Source organism: Caloenas nicobarica, chromosome Z (assembly GCF_036013445.1).
Source record: "Caloenas nicobarica isolate bCalNic1 chromosome Z, bCalNic1.hap1, whole genome shotgun sequence".
Classification (NCBI taxonomy): domain Eukaryota; kingdom Metazoa; phylum Chordata; class Aves; order Columbiformes; family Columbidae; genus Caloenas; species Caloenas nicobarica.
In genome coordinates this window covers 72,905,582-72,926,154 of record NC_088284.1, presented here as the reverse complement: position 1 = coordinate 72,926,154, position 20,573 = coordinate 72,905,582, and the positions used below count along the sequence as shown (strand labels likewise).

At 41.2% G+C, this 20,573-nt stretch overlaps 2 protein-coding genes across 2 annotated transcripts in view; one reads left to right on the top strand and one right to left on the bottom strand.

Annotated features, from left to right (window-relative positions):
• LOC136002114 (atrial natriuretic peptide receptor 2-like) overlaps positions 1-7,592 on the top strand; it is a 184,365-nt gene extending 176,773 nt beyond the window's left edge. Inside the window, exons 17-23 of the mRNA XM_065656947.1 lie at positions 222-315; positions 1,129-1,216; positions 1,955-2,094; positions 3,243-3,395; positions 4,332-4,430; positions 6,790-6,881; positions 7,428-7,592. Coding sequence (XP_065513019.1) covers positions 222-315; positions 1,129-1,216; positions 1,955-2,094; positions 3,243-3,395; positions 4,332-4,430; positions 6,790-6,881; positions 7,428-7,592 — 831 coding nt within the window. The remainder of the gene's footprint in view (positions 1-221; positions 316-1,128; positions 1,217-1,954; positions 2,095-3,242; positions 3,396-4,331; positions 4,431-6,789; positions 6,882-7,427) is intronic.
• Positions 7,593-18,537: 10,945 nt separating this feature from the next.
• Positions 18,538-19,257, bottom strand: TMEM215 (transmembrane protein 215). The gene has a single exon (XM_065657589.1). It carries the CDS (start codon positions 19,255-19,257, stop codon positions 18,538-18,540), a length of 720 nt encoding a protein of 239 aa, XP_065513661.1.
• Between the last annotated feature and the right edge of the window lie 1,316 nt (positions 19,258-20,573).

The window sequence follows — 20,573 nt, the reverse complement described above, 5'->3', positions numbered from 1 at the left end:
CTCTTACATATAAGCAACAGTCTCAAACCTAGATTAATAAATTTACCTAGGGAGAAATCTGATCTTTGGATTTTGTGAAAAAAAAAGTTAGCTATCTTGGATCTCAGCCTTTGTTTATCTGGATGTTTTCAAAGGAGAATCTTTCAAATGCTTAAATCCAATCCAACTATGAATCTGTTTCAGTAGAAGGATTCTTTTATGCAAATTTCTATGTTATTTAGATGGAGAAATATAGCAAACATCTGGAGATACTGGTTTCTGAGAGAACCCAGGATTTAATGCATGAAAAACAGAAGACTGATCGTTTGTTGTATAGTAAGTTATATAGCAAAAATACTGGATATTCTTGTCAATAATAATTTTATCTTAACCATCTAATTACAAACAGAAACCATTTGATAGGTGATTATTTAATAGATATAATTTAGTTGACAATGAAATAATATACTTATTCCTCGCAAAGCTGGAAAGATATTTAGTGACTTTTTATATTTTCCTCCTAAAAACTGGTGTACTCATCTGAGAGCTATTACTGCAGAATCCATAGAGCTCTCACTTTGATCTTGCTTACAAGTCCTTCTGTACAGTTATACACATTGGGGAATTCGTTTTAGACTGAGATTACTTTTGACGGCAGTGTGTCTTCCAGAATTCCACGTGAAAAAAGCGATAAAGAAACAGGTATAACACATAGGAGAATAAAAGGAAATGGCTGTGAAAGTGCAAGATATGAGAAATAAAGAAGATAAAAAAAAAAACCACAACAAAACCAGAGAGGAGATAGTAAACAAACTTAACACAGGAAGAAAATGCTAGCAAAGAGTTGACAAAGAATAGTTAGTAATACCATGTTATTAGAATCTAACCTTTCTCTGACTTAGAATGTATGGATATTGGCTTGTTTGAACTAAAAGCTGGGGGTTGTCCGAAAAATCTAGACTTGTTATCAGTGAGATTTACTGTGGATTCTCACTCATAGCAGAGCAGATTTTGATGCTAGAGTGCTTTCATCCTCAGTATATTTCACATTTACAAACATCGTTTTGACGCCTTTAAACAAACTTGTTCTGTTTATGGTGTGTTTTTATCCATGTGAAAAGAATAACAATGCTCTACTTTCTACAACAGGTATGTTGCCAAAGCAAGTAGCAGATGATCTCAGGCAGGGAAAACATGCACAAGCTCAAAGTTACTTAAGTGCCACCATCTTTTTCAGGTAAACAAAAATGAAAGATAGGACTGGAACTGAACCCTACTGCAGAAATTTTAGGCTCCTAGTGTAGGTGAATCTCCCAACTGAGTACAGAATTTCTATCTAAACTCTGATTTATCATACCAGCTGGCAACATTTGGCTCTGTAAATGAGTGTCTTTCAAAATTCTCACATCTCCCTTTTTCATTGTAATTACTTAAATAAAAAACCAAGATTACTGTGGAGATCTAACACACAGCAGCATGTCACTTCATGTGTGTTACACACACAGGCATGTATGTTTCAGAAGCATTTAACTGTGTAAGGAAATTTGCCTGTCCTTAGGGTCCACATAGATTTACAGAGTATGATTTGTTATGTGCGCATGTAGCAACATATAAATTGCATATTTTCACTTCTCATAAATGGACAGATAGTAAGTGTCCTTTTTGTGTTTGTACATAAGCCAAAATTGACTACTTAGGCTGTTGCAGATTAAAGTCTAGCTGTAAAAAATGGCTTACTGCATGGGTAAGCAAAAAGACTTAGGTCAGTCAGTCCTTTTAAATGGAAGGAGTCTGTTTTCAGTTTAAGTAAATGTTTGAAGACAAAACTGTTCTGTAAGATCCTTAGTGAAAGAAACACTGAAAAACAGAAGGTTGAGGTAGTTCCACTGAGAAATTATTACTCTGTGTTTAGGATTACCAACCTATAATGGTTAAGACAGTGGATGAGTATGTTCTTTTTGTTGTGTTTTCACAGTGACATTGTTGGCTTCACTCAGCTGTCCAGCAGCAGCACACCGTACCAAGTGGTAGATCTCTTGAACAAGCTTTACACCACTTTTGATGAAATCATAGATAACTATGATGTCTATAAGGTGGAGACAATAGGAGATGCCTGTAAGTTCCTTGAGCTGTGGACAATGATGGGGTATGAGTATTTCATCAGGACAGAGATTGATTTGATGACAAGAAAGAACATATGAAGGAGATTTGAAAAGCTTCTTACCACTGGGAAGAACACACAAAACATTTAGGGGAGAAGTCCTTGCTGAGGCCTAGCAAACTTAAGGAACTTTTTCCTGCATACCTTTCATCATTTCTATAATTTGTGAATGTTGTGGGTGGGACAAATGAGTTGAGTTACCTACCACTGCTGTTAATTTTGTTCCTCTGACCCGTAAAGTCTGACTTTAAACCTCGGCAACAGATTAATCCCAGTTGGCAATTTCTGTTTCACAGGAACACAACTAAAAAATTTACCTTCTGCATGGGAGCATAGATGCTATTCTATAAGCTTTACTATCTCTGTCTTTTTTGCAAAGACCACGACAACCTTATGTCTCCTAATACTCTGTAGGGGCTTGGCTGCCTTGTCTCTTTGGATTTTTAGGAAAATGGCTTTCTGTTTGCTACCATGTGAATCTGCTGGGGGTAGACTACTGTTAAAACTGAGTTCCATCAAAAACCTAGCATGATCTAGCAGGATATTTGGATGAGACAGACAGGAAATCCTGTAAGAGGTGTGGAAAAAAACACCTTTTTTTTTTCTTTTTCCTTTCTGTGGCATGGTTGAACACATTCTGGAGCATAAAATTCATGAAGAAATGCACTTGAGGGATCCTGAGGAGACCTGCCTCTTGTCCTACACAGTAACAGTCAGTGTAGGAGGCATAGGACAGTGCCTTGGGAATCACTGTCTCTCTTTATAATATCTGCCCAAAGACAATAGATATTAAACAGCCACTTTCCCACTACCTGTCCTACTTCAAGCATCCTCAGTGCGGGGAGGGAGGAAGAAAGGGTAAGAGGGACTAAATCTGATGGAAATGGAAAAAGGAAATCCAACATTTTTCAGAGCTAGGATAATTACTCACATGAGCTGTGGCACTATCCTTCATTTGTTTCTGTCTTCCTCTGTTCAACATGCACAACTGTGCTGTGGGATATGAAGGAGTGGGACTTTTTTTTTTTGTAACTTAGGCAGCACCCTTTGTTAAATCTGTGTGTAACAGCAAAGGTTAACATAATTGCATTGTTGTGTTAAGATATGGTGGTGTCGGGAGTACCCAAAGAAAATGGGATCCTTCATGCTGGTGAGATTGCAAGCATGGCTTTAGACCTTCTGGATGTCTGCAAGACTTTTAAGATCCCACACAAGCCCAACACCCTCCTAAAGATAAGAGCAGGAATCCATTCAGGTATGTTGAGAGGGCTCCAAAAGAGTTTTCCTCTGGTTTAGCAAAGGTTTCTGTAGTGGAATTTCCTCTCAGTTGAAAATGAATACAACTTCTTGTTGTGGGATAGAACAACTCACAGAGGTCATCCCAGCAGAATAAATTATTGGATACCTGGAATATTTGGAACACAATGTGGAATAAAACACTGGAACCACCACATGGCCCCAGTGCCTTCACTGGTGTGAGGACTGCCATGCCATGCCATGTGTCTGTCACTTGTCCTTTTCAGCTGTTCTCTTCTCAAAACAATGAGTTGCTTGTCGACTTTTTGATCTAGCCTTCACTCTCAGACTCCCAGCTCCCTCATCTAAATTGATGTGTGATTGCAGCTCCTTCCTGAGAGGCAGCCAGAGCTGGACATATGCTGCGCAGCCCAGAATCGGCAAACTAAGTGACTTATGTTGTTTCAGCAAGAGATCATATTTGCTATATTTTAAATCTCCTGGAGATGACAGAAAGGAATCAAAATGCTCATTTTCTGCCTTCAACAGGACCAGGTTACTTCTTGTTCCTGCTTTTCCATGTGACTAGTGAACGGTGTGTGCCCAACTCCTGTTGGCAGCATTCCTGTCTTACTGCCACTCAAAATATTCAGTTGTCATGTTGAAACAGAATTCTGTAGATGCCTTAATTCACACACATTGCTTCCATCCCACCATCACTTCCCCCATCAGTCCTCTGTGAGGCCCTTTTGCGATTACCTCCGTGGGTCTGGAATCCATCTGTAATTCAGATGTATAACCCATATAAGACAATACTGACACTCAGTCTTTATCTTGTTCATGAATGAGATGTAAGGTAGTGTAGGAAGCAGCCCTGAGGCTGTATGACTGATTATGTGATTTAAAACCACAAAATATCTTGGGGTTTGTTTGTTTGTTTGTTTGTTTTTAACAGGAGCAGTTGTAGCTGGAGTTGTTGGGACCAAAATGCCACGGTACTGTTTATTTGGAGATACTGTGAACACAGCTTCCCGGATGGAATCTACCAGTGAAGGTAAGAAGGAACAAACTGCAGATGTAGTTTTGACCATTCTTCAATGAGTTCTGAAGAAAAGTTATGCTGAGTTTTGAGTCCTGTCCTGTTTAAATGACTGCAAATCCTGTAAGGAGGGTGTTGATTTCTGAGTCCAATTTGCCTATGGGCAAATTATGCCAATGATATTTTCTACATCCTTTGTAACAAGATCTTCTCATTCCCCAAGTCTCAGAGAGGTATTTGCAGTCCTTTGAAGTTCTCTACAATAACAATGGGTAAGAATCAGATAAAATTAGAGGTAAGTGGATATGTTAACTGTTTCTATTCCTTCCTGACACCCAGCTGAATTTATAGTTGAAATATTTTCATGACTCCTCTATTTCTCTGATAACTTCCTCTAATGGAGAATACAAGAGGTGGTAGGGCGCCATGGGGGAGCTGTGTTTGTCTTTAAGCAGTATAGAAGATAATATGTGCACTCCAAAGAGATTATACAGAAATCTCTAGAGATTAAATAGTCAATATATCCTTACTTTCACTTCTTCCCAGGAGATAACAGAGCTCCATTTTTAGTTAACAAGCTTATTCTTTAGCCAGTACGAGCATTTGAACCTCAACTTATGAAATATTTTAGCCTGAAAAACAAACAAACAAACAAAACCCCAAACCAAACAAATAACCAAACAAAAGAATAAGGGAGTTGAAGGGCAAACTTGATGACTTATATATGCTTGTTTCATTCATTAAATGCCTCACACTGCAATGCTTTGTAAATTGATTTGAATTAGGCAAAATCCGAGGTGTTTTCAAGTTTAATTTCATTTTAAAAATTGATGCTTTCAACAACTATTGTGATTCACTGAAAACAAGAAAGTCAGAGGAGTGACCCTACACGATGGCTTTGAAGGTTTAGCCTGGGGATTTGAGAATCAGCCAGGATCCATTCCTTTCACCGTTTTATGTATTTTTCCAAAGCAAATGCTGGCCTGAGTGGAACACATATAACTTCATTTTCCTCTGTCAGCCTCCCAGATAACTCCTTTCCTTCTCCTCCTCCTCCTTTCAGGCTCCTTGTATGACCTCATCTGACTGCTTTAAAACTAATGCCTTCAAAATCTGCTTCCATCATTCTTCACATTTCATCTTTCATTCTGTATGTCAGTCTATTTCTCATATGGTGCATCAACACTATAAACTAAAGTATAAAGACAGAGCTGCTTATCTTTTAAAACTTTCTTTTATCTCACTATTTCTCTGGCCACGTACATGTGAGGATTTCAAATTACATAATGTGTTTTAATCCAAAAATGATCACTTTAAAACAGATTGCATAATTAATCACTAGAAATATAAATTAAAATTGCTGTCAGCTGGAATCTGAGTGCTAGTGTCTTGTTTCCAAGCAGAATGACCAGTTAAAATACCACATATCTACCGGAAAGAATTTTTCAGAGACAGGTATCTGGTTATGTTGAAACATATGTTTGCTGGTCTACAGTGAGTGTTCTGAGACTTTCAATAAAAATATTTAAACGACAACCAAAAAAACCCCCAAAAGAGTGGATATTACAAAACTTTCATTTTCTGAAATGAGAAAAATCAGCAAGACAATCTCAGCCTGTCCTGCTATAATCTGGGATTTTTTTCAAACAAACTAGCATAATTATTTACTCTGTGTTGCAGAATGTTAAAGGCAAAAAGACTGCAGAGGTTTTTTGTTAATTTTCAAAATTTTGGCAACATTTTGTTTTCTTGCAAAAGTTGGAGTATTCAGAATTTGTTCTATCTGTCCTCCTCCTTGTTTCTTCCTCCATCATTTGCAAAAGGCAAGTTAGCCAGGGTTTACACGAAGATAAATTCTCAACTAAGGAAAAATCACATTGTTAAAAAAATACTGGAATTATGGCAATATTTTCTCTTCCTCCTGTTTTTATTTACAGGTTTGGAGGCAGAGCAAGGATGGCACTTTCTTCGATGTTTAGACTTTGCTGAAAACTGTATGTGCAAATAAAGTGCTGGCTCTTTATTGACCAGGAGGTAGAACTACATACACTTTTCTTCACAAGATGAAAAGGATGCTTGTCAGTAACTCCAGCCAGGCAGCTATGAAGGGTAGACAAATGATATTAGACACAGGATGTGAAGAGTAGTGTTTGTTGACAGCCACGTATTTGTCCTGAGATGCTCTCACAAAGAGGCCAGAATACTGAAGCTTGTGTGCAAACACTTCAAATAGCACAAGAATGATGGCAAAGACAAAAAAAACCCAAGGAGGAGTTCATTAATGAGTCTTGAAGTCTTTGGCACATAGAGGGGGATGGGTCTGTCTTAGATGTTTAAATCGTTACGATAATGTGACAATTGTCTCTCTTTCCAGCTCTTAAAATACAGTGCAGTTCAAGCACATACCAGCTGTTGGAGCAGATTGGAGAGTATGTGTTAGTATGCCGTGGGAATTTACAAGTCAAGGTGTGTATGCAACATTTATACTCAGCTTTTCAGAGACGAGAGTGTGAAAATACTCTGGAATCCCTGAATTTTAACCCATGCAGTCCTCTATGTCTCAGAGTCCTTGGGTTAAACTATTTCCTGTCCCTGAAGAGAACAGGCTCAGGTTTTAAACCAGGACCATTTCCGTGGGCTTGTTCGTGGGACAACCCTGATAATTCAGAGATGAAGGACGTAGACAAATTTGGAAGCACTGTGTGGCACGTCAATTTGTCATAACTGCTTGAAATCAAAAAACATCATTCAGAGACATCATAAATCATAATAAGAGTTCCATAAGAGGACTAACATACTTCCCGGCCCAGTTTTGGGTGGGACTTCAAACAATTGTTTTAATCAATAGTGCTGCTGCTTCTTTTTAAGGAGAAGTTTTATGCCTCAGTTTTCCTGTATGTAAAATGGCTGATGGGCACATCAGTCTCCTTGGGGACTTGCTTTAAGTTGTGATAAGAAGATTATTGCACAAATGACGAGTAGTATTATAACCCCATAACTCTTCTTCTTTAGGGGAAAGGAGATACGGTAACATACTGGCTTGAAGGTAAGAAAGCCTCTGTCACCCAGAAGATAGTCATCAGCACTTCTGCGACTCTTCAGGACCCCAACAGAGCTTCGTTTAGTATGATACCAGGTGTCCTGCCCAGTGATCCTCTCTCAAGTTCTGCCTACTAGCCACTCACTGACTTAAGCATGCATCTTGCTTTCAGTCTGCTAGGTCATCCTGCTGAATTAGAAAGTAAGAAAACATAGATAGTATGCCACTTTGGCCTTGTGGATGTGTTAGCTCAGACTTTATTCACAGGTGACAGGAAAAATACAAAAGGACAAAAAATAATCTCGAGAAATGATACGTTAAGACTGGCCCATCAGGGCAGAAGGTAGGTCCCGGTGTCACTTGTTGATTTGGTTTTGTTGGGTAATCCCCTGCCAGCAGCCTCTGTTACTTCAACAGAGTGAATGGCTGGACATTCCAGCCTGTAAGCTGCTCCCAAAGGGAAGAAGGAGACAGTGTAGTGCTGCTATTCAGTGCCATGATAAACCTTGTTGGTGTGATTGATTTTGTGCCCCGAAAGGGAAAAGTGAGATGTGTATTGTGTTAGAAAGCAACACCCACTGAAAGAGGAGGATGAAACAGTGCAATTGTAGTGGATACAAATCAAAATGAGCATTTGTGCTCCTGCTTCTCTTTCATCTCTATTGAATGGAGCACAGAATGAAGAATTAAGAACAAAGTCCAGGGTTAGTGATACCTGCCATCTTCATACAGAGATATAAAAATCTTTGGAGATAAATTAAAGACATTGCATGCTGTTGTTAAACAGAAGAGAGTCCATTACAGCTGCTCTTGTCTTTGGCTGTTCTGGGATTTCTCTGAATATCTACTCATAACACTGGCTTATATTATAGAGTTGCTTTGATTAAAGTGGTGGTGCAAGCTGGTTAGCTTTCTGACTGTGAAATCAGGCAGCCCTCTGAGTCACTGTGTAATTCAGGACACAGTCTAGAAACGGTCATTCCTGAGCAAGTATTTCCTGTAAAGAGAGACCCGTCACTACAAGTGGAGTCATCTGTTGACGAGCATGGTTCCGTAAGCACTGCTGGTGTTGACTTTCTTTAAAGATACAGCATATGTATGGTGGGCACTGTTTATACTTTTTAGGGTTTTATTTATGGCAATAAACTACCTTTCAGGGTTAATCTCTTCAGAAGAGTTTAAGCAGCTCCAGTTTAACTGATCAGAATTAGATATGTGAAATAGAGGAAAGAAGGATACCAAGAGTCACTACAGTTCCACCACAATGTGAACTGGACTGGCCAAAGCTAACTGTGAGGAGGTGAAAAGGAGGGGCCATAAGTGACATAACACCATTTACCCCTCCTTATCCTGCTCCAGTACCTTCCAGTCTGTCCCCAATCCTAGGTACAAGTACAAAAACACATATGTAGATGAAATTTTTCTGGTATAAAGTACAAATTTATGTAGCTTAAACAAGCAGCTAACTAGTTGCCCATGTTCCCATGGAGTTAGCATGTATGATAGTAATAAAAGAGTCATGCTACAGTCCTTCTTCAGCTTCTGTGGAAAGCAAATGCAGTGATAATGTTAGATTTTTCAGAAATGCTTAATAGAGGTAGAAAGCTAAATCCTTCTGAATTATAGAAGAGTTGTTTGAAATGCACAGAAAACTACAGGACATTCTGAGTGAAATGCTGTCTCAGAAGTCTGTTGGAATGTTACCACTTGAATGGGACCAGAATCTCAGAAAGGGACATACACATAGCTGATCTTGTCACGTGAGATCCCAACATAGAATCCAGCCAAATGTTTTAAAATTAAAATTTTTAATTGGCTTAACATTTTTTCCAAACTTAAAATATTCCTTTCTCTATTTTTTAATTTCATATTAGTACATGGTATGGTACAGTTATCTTATTTGTAATCTTCTTGAAATATACCTTTTAGTTATCCAGAACCCAGAGATAACCTCTAGTACAAGCATTTATTTTATTCAAATGCTACCTAATATTCTGAAACTCTCCGCTCTATTATATTGCTGTGTGATGTATAATGTAGTTTACACTATTCTTTTAATGAGTTAGCTTTTTTTACATTTCTATTAGAAAGGTGCATATCATAGGGTCATATCAAATGTCAATGTGAAATCATGAGCTTTGTTATATGTTCATCTGTACCAGTACTTCTGTTTTAACTCTCGTGCTTTATTTTAGTGTTGTTTTTAGAATTAAAAGCTTTAAAATGAGTGTCTTCTGAGTTTAAAGTCTTCTAAAGAGAAATGAGTGATGAGCGACCATTAGCAAGCTTATTGGATTGACAGCCTTCACCATTGATATGTCCTTGGGTAGATTAAAATTCTACTGAAGATAGTAGAGATTCTTGCTGAGTTCAAGAAACTTAGAGTCTGGTGGTTATCTACAAAAGAGGTACAGCTTGAAGAACACCAGTGTCAGCCTGCCTCTCTGTTTTGTTGTTATTTCTTGATCCTCTCCTCAAACAGAGCATCTCCAGAATGAGAACTAAATTATTTTCTAAGGACCACTGAATCTGTCGTATCTCTCCTGAGACTTCAAGCATTAGTCCTTATTAATGTCAGTTTGCCCGATGACTGTGATGATACGAGCGTTCTTCCTCCAGAAGACAGAAGTACAAAATGAATGTTACAGATGCAACCTGAAGTGTCTTCAGGCAACTGGCAAGTATTTAAGATTTATCTCAGATATTTTGACAGATGTAGTCATTGGCTACAGCCATATACTGTTGTCAGCTATGAAAGCAATGGCAAGTTTCAGGAACATGAGCTCTATTTGTTTACACAGGTTTTTACTAGAAATTAGATACAACACAGCAATCATTAGAGAATGTATGATAAAGCAAATTCAGCAGAGGTGGTTGCAGCATAAACCTTGTGAGATGTGCATTACTTTTACCTCCTGGGGTGGCATAGCTGCAGAGATATTTTTTTTCCATATTGTTGTGTCCACAGAGGCATACGTATGTATAAGAATATACTTATATAAAATATAGAGACATTTATGTATTAATATATATGTAAAAGATGTCTGGCTACAAATATAACTGTATAGGGAGATGTTAGTGCAAATCAATACCCAGCATAAGGACACAAAATTTTTGACAATTGTAGCCTCAGGTTTGAACTCTGGAAGCATCCCAGGTTTTGGACTCACTCAGGTAACACAGAGTGGTGCTCTGCACAGAACTTCATATACAATGGCAGGTCATCTTCATAGCACCTGCAAACCAAAATGCTGTCCCATTTCACCACTCTATATCTTTATCCATATCCTTGTGTGGAGTAGCATTTGTGACTCACGTAACTGCAAATTCGGATATCTCCAGAGAGCCCTGTTATAGCTCCTTGTACCTCTCACTGCCCAGGAAATGTAGTAAGGAAACCTGCTGTGGCTAATGCTGTGGCTGCTGACTGAAGTCCTGATGACCTTGGCAATGCAGAAAAGCACTTACCAGATGGTAAACTGTACCAGATGGTAAACTGAAGTATGATAACCAGCACAGTGCTCATCTGTGAGATGCTTTGAAACTGCAGAGGTTCACATCCCAGATGTGGATTTAGTCAGCTAATCTAGCAAGTATTCTTTTCTAAAATGGCACTTTATACAGGTAAATATATGATGCGTTCCTCCTCTCCTAAGAGATTATATCCCTACCAGAAAGTAGGAAAGCAATTGTAATAATAGAGCTGAAGAACTGAAGGTGATATGTGCTTCATAGATTACTTCAGTTCTTCACTCAGTGGCCATTCATTGTCCATGATCATGCAAAATAATGCAGAGGATACTAATACTGTATTCATTATGTGGTGACTTTATGGAAAGATTGTGCATTTTGATTATTGCTTATTGCAGCTCTGTCTACATACAGGTGAGGATGCAGGCAGGTACATTAAATGAATCACACAACGCAAAAACTGACTTATGAAAGTCTTTAATTAGATCAAGAAACCTTCATGATATTTTTTTCAGTCAGAATGTTGAGGAATAGATTGAATAACCACAATACTTTAAAAAAAGCCCAACAAGTAAAAAAAATGGTTAATATATTTGCAGGTGTAAAACTTTCTACATTTTGTTCAAACCATTTGCATTGGAAAAATACTGTGTTTTGCCACCAAAAAAGTTAGTCTTTATCCCCTAGATTAGGCAGCAAACATCTTTTATTTAGGTTGTTATCAATATGTGCAGAGGATCTCCAGTTCCATGGTTCTTTTTCTGTAAACAGAAAAGCTATCTGCTTCTTCCTACAGCTAATTACTCAAACAAAAAAAAATAATTTATTGAAAGTGAAGTGGAACAAAATCAAGTGTTCTTTGCAAACAGTGCAAGGGCATAGTATGAGCGCTGAGCCTGACCATGCAGTCGGAGGGGGCAGGGTCTCTTGAAGATGTAAATCTGAAGAAGAGATTGATAAGAGCTTCCCCAGCATGTAGAATATCACTCTTTCCCACCCCACTCAGACCCCCAAAAGTTATTAATAGCCCTTCCATCTGAAATGATCTCAATAGTAGGAGTCTTTGGTTTGTTAAGAGTATTTCTGGGGCTGTCCTTTCAGACCAGTGAAAAGACAAGGCTACGCAAGATTATTCAGATAATTCTCCAGCTGGCTCCCATCTGCTTTTCAGCTAATGAATACTCTGTCCTCCTAATTCCTGTCTGAATTTTCCCCTACTTCGCACCAGTCAGTGTAAAACATTGGATTGTACGTTATTACATTCTAAATGGGAATTCAAAGATAAAATAATTTGCAACCCAATGCTGTCTCCAAAGAAAACAGGTGAAAATTCCCCATCTTCCTGATTTAAAATTTGCTAAAATGTGCTTTCTGAAGTAGAGATATAAACCAACTGGTCTGAAATGTGGGACAGTGGGTTTTGTAGAACTTGATTGTGTGGGAACCCAATGACTGTAACCTTGCAATGAGCATGCATGAGTCTACATGGTGTTATTTAATGTTCCATAGTACACTAACCATGGTCCTCTGCTTCAGACAGGGAACAAACCTACCTCATCTTCTGTATTTGCACCTCAGCTCTCCACTCCACTACATCTTATGTGCATATGCAACGTTTTTGGAACTAACTTCTAGTGCTAGATTTAATGGTTTTCATACAGTATTAAGTTTGACCTTGAAGCTCTGCATTAAATTATTACTGTTACATCTTTGTGAATTTTCCTTGGATGTTAGTTGAAATAGAATAGGTACTTCCTAGCCAGTGAATGCCAAACATGAATCTACTGTAGAGCATCCTTATGTACATGAGTGCATGTAATTGCTAATGATTATCACTGCATTTCCTAGTAAAATATGATGGAGTGCAAATAAGTGTCTTGATGAGGTCTGAAAATGAATCAGCACTCCTGGCATCAGATTCCAACTACATATCAATTTTTTTCTGTAACTCTTGCATCCTGCCTCCAGGCAGAAAAACACTCTCTGTTCCTATCTGAGGAGCCTGTTCAGGGTAAGCTACCAAAGAGAAGCTACACAAATGGAAGAATGCACTAAACACATTGCCTATGTGACCAGAATATAACACACTTAATCTAACAAAGTAATGAAATACTGCCTGTGAGCCTTTTTGGTCTCTCTTGCTTTCATGAATAATACCTCTTCTTCTCTTCTTGTCCCACTAGAGCCAAGTACAGAGACAGATTTTCAAAGTATTTAAGCCTTTTCCTCTCACTAAAGTAATGAAACTTCAGGTTTAAAAAATACTAGTACTGTATCTGTCAGAATTGACCAAGGGTTCAAGGCTTTTACCAGCGGTTTGGAAAAATGCCGAATGCAAAGCACTGGAAAATTTCAGTTTCCAATTCATAATGGAGGCAGGATTTCTCAGGGGTTGTAACGAAACACAGTCCTGGGGCCTTTAAACTCTATGTATCCTGTTAAGAGAACTGTGTGTCCTTAAGGAACCACAACAGAATTCTTCTCTAGAAAAACTGTCTTCTGCTAAAGGACAGAAGGAATTTTAAAGTGCAACAATAAGCCTGATGCAGAAAATTTATGTCAGGTGTCAGAAAAGCAGAGGGGTCCTCTGAGCAGAACTCTAATATATTGCTGTGCTTGTGTATTCTGTGACCTGGTCTTGCAGACGAATGCATAATGTATATACATCTATGCATGCTGCAGTGTTTGTAAGCAAAAAGATTAAGCATAAACACTTCTGCATGTGTCTGACAACAGGGTAGTCAGGGCTAATCCTTGCAACAATCCTTGTAACTGTTCTGGACATAAAATAAGCCGTGATAGAAAAACAAATGAAAGCTGGATCTCCTTGCCTCGTAAAGACATACACGGTCTGGAATTCCTCCACTGTCAGGACTGATAAATTAAAGGTAATGCTTACTGATGAAAGTTTGCCAGAGAGCATTAAAAGTGAATTCTAGATCTGTTCTCTGTACTGTTTCTGAAGACCAGACATAAAAGGGCCCACAGTACCAGAGAAGTAACAAACTTGCCAACAGTCATCCCAGTAGGGACTGCGTGTTCAGACCTGCTGCAGAGCACAAATGGGCTCAGCATGAGCTGCTTTGCAGACGATGCCCCATGCTGTGTGTTCAGAATGCATCAGGAAAAATCCTCTACTCTACATATTAGGAAACTCCTCTGCAAGTTTTAATATGATTGATATTAGAAACTTACAGAGAAACCTTCCAACACCCAGAAAATCTCCCATGTCAGAACTGCATTCACTAGCAATATGGCTTTACTGGCAATGCGTTCAGATTCAAGTTTCTGAGTGCAGACTGTGCTCTGTGTATAAATAGATCAGTCACTAAATGCTCATGAAAATAAGGCTGGAAGTGCCTCTGAGGCCTGACAGTCACCCCCCTCTAACCCATCTCTACAGCATCTTTAGTGTGAAAGGTATTACATAGAGATGCAAAATCCCAGGCCTGTGCTGCAAGAACTGATGATTTAGTTGAACGTCTCAACATAACAGCTTTCATAGGATGGATGATGTAGGGTCAGACTCTACCAGCCCAACCAAGAGCAGTAGCTCATTCTGCAAACAGTCTGGTGTGTACCAGGAGAAATGCTGAGAGGGGGTCACAGCGGCTGTTAATCTGCTAATTACAATGTAATAAATAGTTACTGGAGCCCAGACTGCAGGGAGATTGGTTTGGATGGTGAGGAACTACCTGTGGGAGAGCACCACATTTCTGCAGAATGCAGATCAAGAATACAATGCAGAACCCCAGGGACACAGTCCTGAGCATGCTCACCTTCCACCCATTTGGTTCCAGGCAGAAAGGACCAGCTATTGTTTAGTGCTCCAGGAGGACAAACTGCACACTGATTAAAACTCCCAATTTTCTGTTAAAGGCTTTGCAATGGTCAGCTTGTATGACTGTAAAAATGCTATTTATGACAACAGAAATCTAATCACAGCAACACACAATTGCCATGCATAGAGTTTATCTGTATATCACATTGTTTCTTAAAAGAAGGTAAACTTAACTGTAGCACTATGACAAATGCTATTCTAAAAATTAATTCTATATATATCAGGAACCTTCTCTAAATGTCCAAATCACTGGTTTTCTTCAAACGTTAATATATGCCATGCCACCTGTGCTGTAGGAGCAAGCAATATGTGGCCATTGACTTCAATAAGACCAGGCATTAACCCCACAAACAGAGCTCCACTACAACTGTATGCTTTGTGTGGAAGGCAGCACTGAGGAGAAAGTGGGATTTTGACCCAGAGGTGTTTTGAAGGCAGCAAGGACAGAAAGAAGCTCTCATCTCTGGGTCCTGGCTTGGAATCACACTCCAAGCTGTGGCAGCCTGAAGGCAAATTCAGATCCAGGACTAGAAGCTGCCTCTGAAAAGCGATGTGATTATTGCTGCTTGTTCCAAGATCAGCACTGGTCCTACAAGTTCCAGTGACCACCAGAAGAGAGCACATGAGCTGAATGAAAATAGAACCCCAGTAATTCTCTGGCCTGGGCATGGTATCTGCATAAAAAGCTTGAAGCTGCTGCCATGCCATCTTTCATCAAATAAGCAGCAGATTTCTACCGGCAAAACCATAGTGTATGAAAAATCTCATTTTATTTAAAACAAAACAAAATAAATAACAACAACGAAACAAACACTAACAAACAAAACCACAAACAAACAAACACAAAAAACCCCAATCAAACCACCACCACCAACCCCTTCATTTTTAAATGGACAGATTCTTATTTTTAAATGGCCAAATTAATCCATTTCCATTTCATTCTCTGCTTAACCATCAGAAAAGAAATGACGAAAAACTCAGAGAAAGAGATTTCAGAGGCAGTAGTAATATCAAATTCCCACATATTCACTAAAAATTTGTAGTGGGTTATGGTGGATTAGCCTAGAACTATTGCTTAAACTTGTATTTTGTATGAAATCTTACCTCAGCTAAATGAACAAAGGAAATATCATGCCTGTAAATACAATGTTTTAAACATAAATTTTGTATATATCTTTCCATAGTGTGGGAAATTTTCTCTCCCATTCAACTTTGCTTAATACAGGCATCCTCTTGTTTCCACATGAAGAATGGAATAAAGCACATGACCAGATCTGCATGGCTGCATCTCCATTTATATATTTATCATTCCATTTGTCACTAGAGTTTGCTGTCTTGCCTTGTAAAACCTCATATAACTTTTGACAGAGAACATCTAATCCTAGACAAAATGGAAAAACTTGACCTCTCCCTATATATATTTGCAGAACGGTACAAATCTAGGTTCCCAGCAGGCTGACGCTTTGCTCTCTTATGCAAGGCGAGCGATTGCTCACAACCTCAGCAAAGGCAGGACACAGACACCTGGCAGCCTGTTTTCTTACAGCAGGTCTGATCTTCAGGGATGCTGAGCACCCGTGGGCACATGCTGAGACCCTCACCTGATTCCCTTGGGAACAGAAAGTGATGAACGACCCTACTCCTCATCAGCAGTATTGTAGCTGTTGGCTTCACAAGTCATGAAATAAGACTTCCCAGGGCCATCAAAGAGCTGCTCTGTACATTGCAGAATAAGGTCCTGCAGTGACTAAGCCTGCAGGAGACAATCTGCCTGACAACAACACTGCTATTTTGTGGAAACGGGAGCTGAACATGTCAGGGAGAGGGTCTGTTTTTGTGGAATTCCTTTGCTTAGTGGATAAAACTTGGGCTGTAAAGAGTATAAGTGTTTATTTGTTCCCACAGTACTGTTGCTGGATGCCAGAGCAGCAGAGCTGCCTGTAACTAACTATTGAGAGGCCTTGCCTGACTTGAACTAGCTCGTATTTTTTAAATTTGTCATAACAGCACTCTGATGCCCAACCAAAGCCTGGACAAAGCATTAACATCTTGCCTGGTCTGAATGAAACCAAACTATCTTACGTAAAAAATTGTATTTCCTCCTTCTGGAAACCTCTTCAGAGACTGGTTGACTGTAACAATTTGATGTAAGTTTCCAAACAGACGAACTAGTGGATGTATAAAGTTTCCATTCACTTTCCAAACAATTCCGTGGGCAGCAAAGAGTATCTCCTTTCAGTGGAAAATTCCTTGCCACTTTCTACACAACATCTCAGGTCACTACAAAAGAAAGGGAATTTTACTTCTTTCCTACCCTGGTAATTCAGTACATTTGTCTAGTACAACTTATGGTTGACAAGAAAAAACAGCTAAGAACAGTTACTAAGTCTTCCATCACAGAGGTATTTTTTGGACTCGTGAGAGTTTAGTGATAGAAACTGGGACTTTGTGAGATGCTAGCAAATTACTCTATGCTTTAGTAACCATTCCCCTAAGAGCTTAACCCTGCGAATAGCTGCTTGGCATGCACATCATATCATACCACATCTCTGTTGCCTACATAGTAGAGGCCAGATCAGATGTTTATATGCAGCATGGAACATGCAATTTACTGTTGGACAGAGTAGCCAGGATTTCTGCTTCTGTATGTAAGATGCAGGCTCAGACTTTTAATCATTAACCCTCATTATTCACTTCATATTTCCCTTGCTATGTATCCATAAGCTGTGAACAAAAAACATCCGTCAGCCAGGTTCTCTGTTCTCTCCCCCCAGCAAAGCATGGCTTTGAGACCCCTGAGCAGACCATAACCATTCATCACCCATAGAGAAGCAACTGGCTTTTTAGAAAAGGCACATGAAAATTACATTTTCAGAAGGGTCAAATCCAGCTCTGAACACAACCCATAGAAGTCTATTATCTGAGCAACTTTAGAGGTACTGAAATGTATTTTTAAGACCTGAGTCCAGGGACATCTGCTCCTAGTCTCCGCAAGAACTGTGTCATGATCATGATGTAATCTCCTTGTCAAGTATGCCTACAAAATCCAAAAGTGTTAGAAACATTCCAGTGAACTCAATACGAGTGGGGGAGAAAGCTAAAGCCTGTAGTTTGCATGCTATTGATGATGGATTAATCAGCCTTTGAAAAATCCCCTGAGCCTATGTGGCTCCTAGGAGACTTTGAGAAGAGCCCACAGGGTCAGAACATCAATTCCTTGAAGCAAAGGAAAATAAAAACCTGCCAGGAAGAAGAAGGAAAAGAAACAAACCACTTCTACACTCCCTAACATCAGTCAGCTATTGGAGTGCATGCTGACATCTCTCAATTCCTCCTAAAACAAAGTGACACTTGCTAAGACCCATTCAGCCATAGAGCACCACATTGTTTCCTGCAGACAGCTCCAGAGTTTCGATTCAGCTCCTGATCTCAGCTGACAGCCACTGCTGCCCTCCTGCCAATGTGTCTATGGGCTTGGGTACAATAGGCAGCATGAAAATATAAGAGACGGAAAAGGAGAAAATGAAAATAAAATTAAAATGTAATTTCTTTTTTTTTTCCAAAATGAAGAATTGAATTCTTTAGCCTTTAAACATGCTTGTTTACTTACAGAAAGAGTATTTCAGGCACAAAAGGTTTGAGTATCAGTCACATACCAGGTTAAATTGTAATAGTATCAGGATTGTCCCATGCAGTGCAGTCAGCTATATTATCCCCTATCAAGAAGTTGTAGTTTTTGTATACATACATATACATAAAGTATGCATCCTTCACACTATGGTCTCCTGGTCTGAGTTGACTCCAGTAGGGTTTATGTAACAACAGTATCTGTCATAAGGGCTGTTGTCCTTGTAAGAGCAGACAATGATACTGTCTTTAGGAGCAACAAAAATGTTGTCTTCAGTGTCAGGGCAATCAGTGCTGTCCCTGGTGGGAGAAGAGCTCTTCTTCTCCAAGGCACTGTACACAGAGCCATCTCCCACAAACACGTTTCCTGGCATCTCTGGGTAACAGGTCTCCAGGTATCTCAGCATCTCCTCCTGCTCCACCTTTCTGATGAGGCTCTTGCACTCACCCATGGTGGTGGTGGTAGTAGTGGTGCAGACTGACACGGAGTCCTCACCCCGCAGCTCTCTCTTGTCCTTCTGGTATGTTTTCTTGGCCAGCTCGTCGCAACTCCCCTTGCCAGACTCCAGGTCCGAGGGTGTCCTCAGCAGCTCCATGACGTCCCGGTCCTTGACTTGCTTACAGCATGGACACTTGTTCTTGGGCCATTTGGTGCAGCCATCGGTCTTTCTGGTGAGAGCGATGGCAGCAATGCCCGGCAGGCAGATGGCTGGCCCGATGGCCAGCAGTGGGATGTCCCCCAGGGTCTCTCCCTTGATGCCGGACACGGTGAACATGAAGCCAAACACCAGGAAGACGCTGACCAGAGCCACCACCAGCCCCGTCCGGGGGTTGATGTCGTCGGGTCTCATGGTCCGCGCCATCCCGCTGATGCGCAAGGGACCACTTTCCTTCACCGAAGCGGCCTTTCAGGGCAGGGGACGGATGCTCCTCGGGAAGAGGCTGAAGTTTCCCGGACAGTGAAGCGCCGAGGCCCCCGACGTCCGGCACCGCTCGGGTTTCCTTGGACGGAGCCGCAGCCGGAGGGCGGGACAGGGACGCGGCCAGGGTCGGGTCAGGGGCCGGGCGGCGGGCGGGAGCCGTCCTGCCTCCTCCCTGCCCGGAGCCGCTCTGAGCTGCGCTCCGCAGACCGCTCCGCTAAGGCGGGAGCGGCCCCCGTGCCGGCAGCCCCGCCGCGCCCTCCCACGCGTGACGGCGGCCACACGTGCGCACGGGCGTATGGGGCTCAAACCCGGCAAAAAGGGGGCGGGGGGGGGAAGGAGGGAGACCCAGCTGGTTCCTAGCAGCCGGCGGGCGGGGAGCAAGCGGCCGCAAGAGACACCTGCCTTTCCTCCTCCTCCTTCTCCTCCTTCTCCTCTTCCTCCTCCTCCTCCTCCTCGCCCAGCCCCGCCGGAGCCCCTCAGCAGCCGTGAGTACGTGCACCGCCCACGGGTGCCGCGGCGCGGGGGGCTGTGGGGTCGGTGCGGGGGGAGCTTTTAGGAGGGCGGGCCAGGGAGTCTCGGGGGGGTTCCCCCCACCTGATGGCCAGCGCGACGTCGCTGGCAGCTGCCGCCACCCCGGGGAGGCTTCGCCTCCCGGGAGGAGGGAACCGAGCCTGGGAAGCCCACGCCGGAGCTCCCGACAGGCGTCCTTCCCTGAGGTGCACCGAAAAGCGGGGTCTGCGCTCCCTCTGCACCGCACCCTCTGCCCTCATAAGCCCTCTGTGGAGCTGGGATTTGTTGAGTAAATCCTCCCCCGGACAAAGAGTAGTCCTGCCTCAAACGCTCCTTTACCGAATTAGGTGCCAGTGCAGAACAAGGCTTTCGGAGATGCCGTGCTGCCGCTGAATTTCATCACGGGCGAAGCCCTTAGAGATAAAGCCTCTCCCGGAGTTATCCCCTAACCGAGGAATGAATCCAGCTGCTAAGATGCACCTCGCAGTGTTTCCCTCAGTGTCTAAATTCTGCCATAAATCGGCTGAGATGCTGATGTTCAGTGTTTGTGTTTTGATGCACACGAGTGATGGTAATTTGAAGTAAGCCCCACCACCTGAATGAATACAGGAAAGGATCTGAAATGTGTGGGAATGTGGAAAGGCAGAAGGAGCTCTATGAGCAGCAGCATTTTGAGGCAGGTTGCTTTTACATTGAATGTGCCAGCGACGCAAAGGAGTAAATGCTTTCACTTGGGACACAGATAC

Excerpts from the sequence above, each read along its gene's own strand:
- TMEM215 (XM_065657589.1), bottom strand. The coding sequence starts at position 19,257 with ATGGCGCGGACCATGAGACCCGACGACATCAACCCCCGGACGGGGCTG.